The following is a 9,083-nucleotide window of genomic DNA, read 5'->3' as shown; positions in this document are numbered from 1 at the left end:
CATTCGAAATTCTTCTTTAATTTATTCGTTTATTGTATTCGTCTCATCAATGCTTTTGCTGATATAAGCCTTGATTATATGGCTTCAACCGAACTTCAAATCAATCTACAAGAATGTCCCTTCATTTGCCCAATCTCAGAGTTTTAAGGGTTTTATTTATTATTCACCCAGAGATGACCTTTCTACCGGTGATGTTTTAACTAGCATTCTATTTGAAACTATCGTTAGAATTTTCTAACAACTGTAATTGATCAACTCCAGTGAACCATTATTCCGATGGTCTACACAGTTTAAAATTTTCTCAGATGGTTAATGAACTATCAGTTTTGTATGCTTTCCTTTATTTTCCTTCAAAAGGACATTTATACATCATGTCACCTCTTTCGTCACTTCAAAATTGTTTGACGAAAGTGTGAAATTCTTCTTACCTTTAAAAAATGATTGATTATTGTGTGTCGTTTAACAACGGTTTTGTGGTGCGCGTTTGGTTAGTGCATTCGTTTTCTCTTTTTAAGAAACAAACGGAAACAGGTAGGGCCCTATTTAAGAATTCTTGACCGGAATGCGAGTGATGACGCTTTTTACCTCCGTGTACGCCTGCAGACCGTATTCGCCATTTTCGCGACCGTGCCCCGACATCTTGTACCCGCCGAACGGTGCTTGTGCCGAAAGGACGTTGTACGTGTTGACCCAAACCGTACCGGCCCGCAGACCCTGCACCAGATAGTTCACCTTGTCGATGTCCTTGGAAAAGACGGCTGCCGCCAAACCGTAGTCGGTCTGGTTCGCGCGCTCGATCACCTCGTCGAGCGATTTGAACCGGATCAGCTGCTGTACTGGGCCGAAAATTTCCTCCTTCGCGATCGTCATATTATCTTGCACGTCCGCAAACACCGTCGGTTGAATGAAGAAACCGGGCAGGTCCGGTACTTTCGATCCGCCCGCGACAAGCCGCGCTCCCTGCTGCTTGCCCGTGTCGATCAGACCCAATATTTTGTCGTACTGTTCCCGATCGACCTGCGGACCATGTTCGGTGGTCAAATCGAACGGATTGCCAACCGTACGTTTCTTCGCCCGTTCGGCAGAACGCTCCACGAATTCGTCGTAAATTTTGTCCTCGATAAAGGTACGCGATCCGGCACAGCAACATTGGCCCATGTTGAAAAACAGTCCGAAGTGGGATGTTTCTACCGCGTGCTTCATGTCCGAGTCGGACAGAATGATGTTGGGGCTTTTACCGCCCAGTTCGAGCGTGGTGCGCTTCAGATTACTCAACCCGGAGCCTTGCTGAATTTTCTTTCCTACCTCAGTCGAGCCGGTAAATGCCACCTTATCCACATCAGGATGATCGACAAGGGCTGCTCCGGCATCACCGAAACCGGGCACGACGTTGATGACTCCGGGTGGGAATCCAGCTTCCTTGGTCAGCTGCGCCAGGTACAATGCCGTCAGGCTGGTCTGCTCGGCCGGTTTCAAGATGATGGTATTGCCGGTAGCCAACGCCGGACCAAACTTCCAGGCCGCCATTAGTAGCGGGAAGTTCCAGGGGATGATTTGTCCACAAACACCCACCGGTTCATGGCGGGTATAGACGAAATATTCGCCATCCATCGGTATGACCTTACCGTGGTTCTTGTCCGCCCAACCAGCATAGTAGCGCAAGTTGCCTATCGCCATCGGTACGTCCGCATTATACGACATGAAGTACGGTTTGCCATTGTCCAACGTTTCCAAGCTCTGGATTTCGTAAAAAGTTAAGACCATTTTAGTGACCTCACAAGCAACGTTTGGGTTGCTGCTTGCATACGAACCGCTAAGTACACCCGATCGCGTTCCATCAAATCTGCCAAACGGTACAGCAGTTGACCTCGCTTCGAGGCATCCATTCGACGCCATGGTGAACCCAGCCTGCGGAACAAATAAAATCATTACCACTTGTGTAAATGAATCGAAGTCAAAATACTTACTTGAAAGCTTCCCTAGCCGCTACGACCGCCTGATCAATGTCGGATTTGGTGCCCTGCTGGATTTCCGCGATTACCTTCTCGTTGGATGGGTTGATTGTGGGAAAGGTCTTGCCGGTCGAGCTTTTGTGCCACTCATTGTTGATAAAGATCTGCCGATAAGGAACAGCACTGTAGAAGACGCGCCCATTCTGTGTTCCTTTGACCTCTAGTGAAATATCACGAAAGCACACTTACCCCCGTGTAAAGAATCTCCGGTGATGATTTTGGAGCCGGAACCGAATAATTGCGGGCACCGGCTGCAGACAGAGCACGTAAGATGCTCGAAGATTTCACCACACGATGCATAGCGTAAACGATTGGCGGAAGACACAGTACTAGTCAAACACCGTAAATGCACTTTGCTGGCTACTGGACGCTGGTTTGAAAACACACTGTTTATCGCTTCTGTCCCAGCGATAAGACTGGCCGAGATGGTTCTATCTACAGTACAGCTACCGGTTTTAATGGCAATAATTCTCCGGCAGAATTTTAACGATCGTTAGCAGTCGCTTAAGATCAGAGAGGCTATACAAGGTGACTTAACGATCAGTAATTTAAATGCACGAAGAGTCTAGCAATTAATCAAGAACCGTGCGTACAAAACCGCGTAATAAAATTGCAAAACAACTGTGGTGGTGGAATTCCGCTCTATTTTCATTCCCACTACTACGCGTTTGCAACCGGCAAACCAGGCGGACCGACGTGCATTGTTTGACAGTTATCTAACCGTCAGTTTATTAATGCTAATTGACGAAAGCATAATATTTGCACTAAAGATTTCCTGCTTTTAGTATCCTGAATGAATCATCGAGATAACAGAAAAAGTTTCACCGTTGCATTGGCAAGAAGGATATTCTATGATTTTGCATTGATTGATTGTTGTTTTGTTTAGATTAATTAATTCTCAATTTTACTGCAATAGTCAAAATTCTGGTTTGGATATAGAAAGGAGCATGAATAAAGCATTACGAATTTGTCATATTGTATACACAAGTCGTACTAAGAGCCTTCCTAATATAATTATAAAAAAATATATTAATTTCAGTATGATCTTGTCGATACTACCGTGCGACAATCAAGATATGATAAACTCAAGATGAGTTGAGGCAAGGTCTTCCCAATGTAGGATATGATGAACGATGTACATAATTTAACTTTATCTAAAAATATAAAATGTATAGTCCTGTATTATTTTGTTTTTAAACACCACACGTCTGGCACGAAACGTTATTTAAAACGAGCCCACCTGAGCTACATTAACCTTGACAACAAAATGTTCCGTGCGTAGCTGTCATGCACCAGATGCCAAAGATCAGCTGTTGTGTTGTCACGATTTGTGGTGTTTTATTTCAAGCCTTGTTGGCTATTTTCGTTTTGCAATCGTTGGGGGAAAATTGCATCGTTCGCGTAATAAACATGTGAAGGGATGTTTCCTTGTTAACTTGCCCACTGCCGTGAGCACTTCACAGTACTCGGTGCGTTTGGGGTTTCGGAAGGAATTCCCAGTATTCTGTGTTTGACAACGTATCATTCCAAAGAGAGAAGCGCAAAGTTTCCCTACTTAAGTAAGCATCCCGTGGCGAGTACTTTGAAAACGTGCTTGAACGCAGCACAACAAGAGCGTTGTTCCAGCCCCGTTTTAGTTTGAACACAATCAATGCTACTGTGAGCGTTCCCGTCGCACCGTCCTTCACTTGCAAGCGAACCATCATGAGGAACTACGTGCCAGACATCATCATTCTGTAAGTAAAATTGCTGTTCGTTTGTGCGTTTCTGGAAATTCACTTATCAAACTCTTTTCCAGGTTTATCATCATCGTAACGATTACTATCGTACGACTAGTATCACAAATTCTTCATGAAACGCTTAGCGATGCACCGAATCTTGTCGCACCTCCGGTTGCCGACAGTGGACCAAAGCCCGATCTGTCCCTCAGTCAGCTTATCGATCAGAAATCGAAAGAGTACTCATGGCTCCTTCGGCTGATGGTGAACCTGTTCGGCTATTTCTGTATCTTCGTACCCGGAGTGTTGATCTACAAGTATGCCAAACGCACCAAATACATGGAACGATCGGAGCGGTCACATCTCTCAGCACTGGTGAAGTTTTGTTACTCCGGATCCGGCACGGATAGCCTCGATCGACCTCTGGATTCGCAGTCCGGTACAACAAAAGGAGCGGCCAGTAAACGCACAACGGCCCAGGAGTGTGTGCTGCTGTGCTACTGTCTGGTGGGACTGATGGGCTCCTACCTTACCTGGGGAGTACTGCAGGAGAAAATTATGACCCAGGAGTACGAAGGACCGGAGAAGCGCAAATCACATTTCAAGGATTCCCAATTTCTGGTGTTTTCCAACCGTGTTCTAGGCTTCATGATAACGGCCGTTTATCTCGTGGCAAAGCGTCAATTTCGCCACCGTGCACCGCTGTACAAGTATTCGTACGCTTCGTTTTCCAACATCATGAGCGCCTGGTTCCAGTACGAGGCACTGAAATTTGTCAACTTTCCCACGCAAGTGTTGGCCAAATCGTGCAAAATCATCCCGGTAATGATAATGGGGAAAATAATATCGCGCAACAAGTACGAGTTCTACGAATACCTGACCGCAGTTATGATCTCGGTCGGTATGATCTTCTTCCTGACCGGTTCGACGGACGAATCGAAATCGACCGCCATGACGACGCTGACCGGTGTGCTGCTCCTAACGTTTTACATGATTTTCGACAGCTTCACCTCCAACTGGCAGGGCGAACTGTTCAAATCGTACTCGATGTCCTCCATCCAGATGATGTGCGGCGTAAACCTATTCAGCACACTGTTCACCGGTGCGTCACTCGCGATGCAGGGCGGTTTCTACAGTTCGCTCGTGTTTGCCGTTGATCATCCTAAGTTTGTGATCGACTGCATCGTGCTGTCCATTTCGTCCGCGATCGGGCAACTGTTTATCTTCTACACGATTGCCACGTTCGGAGCGGTCGTGTTCACGATCATCATGACACTGCGACAGGCCATCGCGATACTGCTGTCCTGTCTGATCTATCAGCACCGTATTTCGTTCCTCGGGGTAATCGGTGTGCTGATCGTGTTTCTCGCCATCTTCCTGCGGGTGTACTGTAACCAGCGGTTAAAAGCAATTAAGCAACGACACCAAACTGCACCGAGCGGTGGCAGCAACAAACCACGTATCAACGTTTAAAATACGGCTTTTGTTGTTTCGTTTTTTTTCGGAGAGAATAGGCATACGGTGTGCTTAAGCAGTTAGCAGCGTCAGCGCGTTTGCATTTTACTAATTAAGATTGTTCGTTCTATTAGACAACAGACAACATTTTAGTTCATCCAAGATGGAGAAATTTCTTTCACCAGGACTCACCGCCCGGTGCTGTAGATTAAGATAAGATGTATTATTTATAGAAGACATAACGCGTTAACAGTGAGGCAAATTACGGTAGAGTGCGTAGCCATGTAACAAAGTAAAATGAGGTAAAATAACGAAACCGTTCTGATACGCTTGAATGCTTGTTCTAACCAAAAATGTGACGATCGATTGATTGTGAATCGTGATCAATATGTTTGTGTGTAGTGTTTGGATGGCGATTAATAAATTTCGACAACGAAATAAACATGTGTGTACCGATTACCTACAACATCATTTAACCAGCATTAGCTAATTGCTTCAAACATTAGTTGTAAATACATTTGGATCTTTTTTTAAATTGACACTCAGTTTGCAGCTTTATAACACATTACTGCTTTAGTTGAATTTTTAACAACAAATTAGTTGTCGTTTTCGCCGATTCCGTGACAATGATAATACGATTTTAACTGCTGAACGATTTATAATGCACGATAAATGTAGAATTGTACTGGAACGCATAAAAGCCACAGGAAGAACTCATTCCTCGGCATAGTATTGCTACAGTAGCTAGTAAACCGACATCATGATAAGGTTAAGAACATGGACATGGACGTTACATATAGGAACTATATGTTTGATACTACAGGTATGTATTGGAATACGTCGTCTTTGCACTGAAATGTTTAAAACAATGTTTTTTTGGTTTCAAATTTCGACACTCACCAGGGAATCTCTGGACAAACCACACCCGCACCGGAAAAGGTATGAGTTAATTTACATTGAAACTTCACAAAATGATCAATACTTTTATACCGTCCTTCCAGAAAGCTCACCGTCTAGTTATTATGGACTACGAAAAAGTAGGAACTGCGGTAAGTAGCACTGAGTGGCTCAAGACTCATCCCAGGACAATCATTACATAATGCCATTCCAAATGTTCACAGACCGCTCAATCTTCCGCACCGTTACGTGTACAGGTAATTATGTGAATGGTGTGCAGAGCTTAATCCGCTGCATTGCGCTTGACCTGTTCACTCTTCTTCTTGCAGACTACCACGACACGAACGGCCACGGCAAAGGTATTGTAAACTGTTGCAGAATAGACTGTCGAAACGAACGGTTGCAATGTTTTTTTTCCCAATTTCAGGGTGGATCCTCAGGAGCTGTTGTGAAATCGGGTGGTCCAGCTCTGATGGTGAGTGTTGCCAAAGCAACTTCATGTAATGAATAATGGAACGAAAACCCAATTTCCTTTACAGGCTGCTTTCAGTGCAGGCTCAGCATTCTCGCCAGCGTTTGCACCACCAGAGTGTACGAACTGTACGAATGAAGATGTTTTGTCCGCAACGGATTTCGACTACGACAGTTTAGCTTTGCTTGGCAATACAACCTATCCGGACTACACGGCAATTGAAATGTCCTTGAATAAGGGTAATATTTCGTTACATCTACTGGGGTTGATACTGATATAAATGTTTTTTTTTGTATTCTAGCAACAATTCTACCATCTGTCGATAATACGACAATACTGCCTGGACTTGTTACGGGTGCTCCAGTTCCACTAAATGGAAACTCTCTCGGTTCCGATCAACCTGCCGATACAAACATAGTGCCCATCCCTGTTCCGGTTGTGAATCCATCGCCGAGCTCTTCCGACGATAAAAATGTCCAAATATTCGAAAAAACCGAAAGTTCGTCCACCACACAAGCCAGCGCATCATCCACGACAAAGCGGCGCGTTAAAAAAACGAGATCGACATCCACTACATCAACCACGACGACCACTACCACAACGACCACCACCACCACCGTTCGACCCCGTAAGACGAAGAAACCGAAAAAGAATAAAAAAGGTAGAAAGCTCATCCCAGTGCAAACCACCACAACTACCGGTTTTCCGGAACATCGCGAAGAAAGGGAAAAACATGTGCGTAAAACTGGGAAAAAATCCACCACAACAACCAGCACTACGCCACGACCAAAGAAGGTGAAAAAAGAGAGGAAAACGGAGCAATAGCAACATATAGAAATGGCACATTGTAAACCCTACCGTGGTGAGTTCCCGTGCTTATCGCACATTACCGCATGAGAAGGGTGTGCATGTGTGTAATGTGTGTGTGTGTAATGAAAGGGAGAAAATAAATTGCCCTTAATCCGCAAGGGACAGGGGGTTTTAGCAAACGAATAGGTGGTGCTCCGAAGTACAAAGTACGGCTGTCATTTTAAACAATTTTCACGCAGCTCATTGAGAAACTAAAGGATAGGGATACCTGTGAGAAGGAAGTAGTTGGGTTCGTTTTGGCTTAATTGCGCTCATAGCTTGCGTGGCAATGGGTGTTATTGCGCTTACTGGAAGTTTCTTTGGCTTGAAATAACGTCCAATAATTGCTAGTAGCAACGTAAATCCAGCGTGGGAGCATGCGTTGAATGCCCTTTCATTAATGTTTACGCCGTGTGAAGATGTAAGTGGGCGCATTTGATGTCAAGGAAGCTTTTAACAGGGATCCTTAATCTACTCTAGATCTTCTAGAATTTTGCACGGTTTTTTTTTTAATTAATTACGAATGCTTATGTTGTTCAGCATGTTTTGCAGTGTATAGGAAAGAATTTGAAAATCCGTAAATGAAATCTTCTTGCAACATGCGTTTCAGATAACAGAAACACATGATTGTTTCTGACAAACATTTCTTGATAAGCTCATTAGCGTTTGAAGCTTACCGTTTTTTTCATAGGACGTAGGATTGCTTACTGTGTCGTAAACTCGACCAGAGGTTTATCAGACACTTCGTCCCAAAGCTACAGATCGAAAAGAGCCGCAATGTTGTAATGTACCGAGTTTTTTTTTTTTTAATTTGGAGCACTTCACAGCTCATAAATGTTTACATCTGATTTGAATATTATATCGTAATATAATATCGGAATATAATCGGGTTCGTTTTGAAAAATTATCATATTTTTTTCATTTTTTTATCGTCTCTTATCCTACATTCACAGCCAAAGCGATAAAAATTCAAATTCCAAATTAATACGACTTGGTCAAAACGGAGGATCTTGACGTTTAAACATCATACAAGTATATAGCTTTCATGGAAGTTGTATGAAAATTATAAAATAAAGTTATTTTTTCATAGATACAATCAGGAATCTTACATCTATGTTTTATTTTATTGCATGTTACGTAACAAAAGTTTAGCATCCCCCTTCCGCTTCCTCCTATTTAACAAATTGTAACTGTCAGCACAAAGATTCCATTTCTAAGCATAGTCATTTGAGATTATTTAAAGTATATAAACTAGTAAACGAATGTTAATAAAATTTGTTTCATATACATTTTTTAGATTGCTGTAAAAGAATCTAACATTGATTCAAAATGCTGGTGAAACTCACGCGTATTTTATAAAAATGTGTCAGGATCATAATATTAAAAAAAAATTAAAACAAGATAATACAAATTTAGTTCTAAATCTCATTTATCTAGTACTTTTCGATTAAAATTCTGAAGTTAATGATAAAATACCCTGTTGTTTTGAGAGAATCTCGTTAAATCAATAAGAATATGAGTGATTTACATGGAGATGGGTACATTATTTATGTAATATTTTCTATATTTCCCACTACATTTAATGATATTTGTATGAGATATTCCTGACATCAAAAGATTGCAGTGCAAGAAATGGTTGGGTCCTTAGACCACGCTGATTGTATATCTTCTGTGTAGGAT

At 42.8% G+C, this 9,083-nt stretch overlaps 3 protein-coding genes across 3 annotated transcripts; 2 read left to right on the top strand and 1 right to left on the bottom strand.

The window, feature by feature from the left end:
- Window positions 1-96: 96 nt before the first annotated feature.
- LOC128299259 (aldehyde dehydrogenase, mitochondrial) lies at window positions 97-2,656 on the bottom strand. The gene is made up of 4 exons (XM_053035163.1): window positions 2,202-2,656; window positions 1,968-2,116; window positions 1,812-1,908; window positions 97-1,737 (listed from the first exon to the last, which is right to left on the bottom strand). Exons 1-4 carry the CDS (start codon window positions 2,310-2,312, stop codon window positions 544-546), a joined length of 1,551 nt encoding a protein of 516 aa, XP_052891123.1. The 5' UTR covers window positions 2,313-2,656; the 3' UTR covers window positions 97-543.
- Window positions 2,657-3,401: 745 nt separating this feature from the next.
- Window positions 3,402-5,610, top strand: LOC128299260 (adenosine 3'-phospho 5'-phosphosulfate transporter 1). Its single transcript, XM_053035164.1, has 2 exons — window positions 3,402-3,748; window positions 3,811-5,610. The coding sequence occupies exons 1-2, from the start codon at window positions 3,717-3,719 to the stop codon at window positions 5,201-5,203; spliced, it is 1,425 nt and encodes a 474-aa protein (XP_052891124.1). The 5' UTR covers window positions 3,402-3,716; the 3' UTR covers window positions 5,204-5,610.
- Window positions 5,611-5,945: 335 nt separating this feature from the next.
- LOC128309217 (integumentary mucin C.1-like) lies at window positions 5,946-7,379 on the top strand. The gene is made up of 8 exons (XM_053045624.1): window positions 5,946-6,008; window positions 6,089-6,124; window positions 6,187-6,234; window positions 6,307-6,339; window positions 6,412-6,441; window positions 6,510-6,557; window positions 6,622-6,793; window positions 6,856-7,379. The coding sequence occupies exons 1-8, from the start codon at window positions 5,946-5,948 to the stop codon at window positions 7,377-7,379; spliced, it is 954 nt and encodes a 317-aa protein (XP_052901584.1).
- The last annotated feature ends 1,704 nt before the right edge of the window (window positions 7,380-9,083 follow it).

This window comes from Anopheles moucheti, chromosome 2 (assembly GCF_943734755.1).
Source record: "Anopheles moucheti chromosome 2, idAnoMoucSN_F20_07, whole genome shotgun sequence".
Taxonomy (NCBI): Eukaryota; Metazoa; Arthropoda; class Insecta; order Diptera; family Culicidae; genus Anopheles; species Anopheles moucheti.
Note: the sequence above shows the minus strand (reverse complement) of the source record. Positions and strands in the feature narration are given on the sequence as shown.

What these genes read in the sequence shown, in the direction of transcription:
- LOC128299259 (XM_053035163.1), bottom strand. Translation starts at nt 2,312, where the DNA reads ATGCATCGTGTGGTGAAATCTTCGAGCATCTTACGTGCTCTGTCTGCA. An exon ending in CGGAGATTCTTTACACGGGG is followed by an intron (nt 2,117 to 2,201) that starts GTAAGTGTGCTT and finishes CCTTATCGGCAG; the next exon opens with ATCTTTATCAACAATGAGTG. An exon ending in GCGGCTAGGGAAGCTTTCAA is followed by an intron (nt 1,909 to 1,967) that starts GTAAGTATTTTG and finishes TTTGTTCCGCAG; the next exon opens with GCTGGGTTCACCATGGCGTC.
- LOC128299260 (XM_053035164.1), top strand. Translation starts at nt 3,717, where the DNA reads ATGAGGAACTACGTGCCAGACATCATCATTCT. An exon ending in GTGCCAGACATCATCATTCT is followed by an intron (nt 3,749 to 3,810) that starts GTAAGTAAAATT and finishes ACTCTTTTCCAG; the next exon opens with GTTTATCATCATCGTAACGA.
- LOC128309217 (XM_053045624.1), top strand. Translation starts at nt 5,946, where the DNA reads ATGATAAGGTTAAGAACATGGACATGGACGTTACATATAGGAACTATA. An exon ending in CCACACCCGCACCGGAAAAG is followed by an intron (nt 6,125 to 6,186) that starts GTATGAGTTAAT and finishes CCGTCCTTCCAG; the next exon opens with AAAGCTCACCGTCTAGTTAT. An exon ending in TGAAATGTCCTTGAATAAGG is followed by an intron (nt 6,794 to 6,855) that starts GTAATATTTCGT and finishes TTTGTATTCTAG; the next exon opens with CAACAATTCTACCATCTGTC.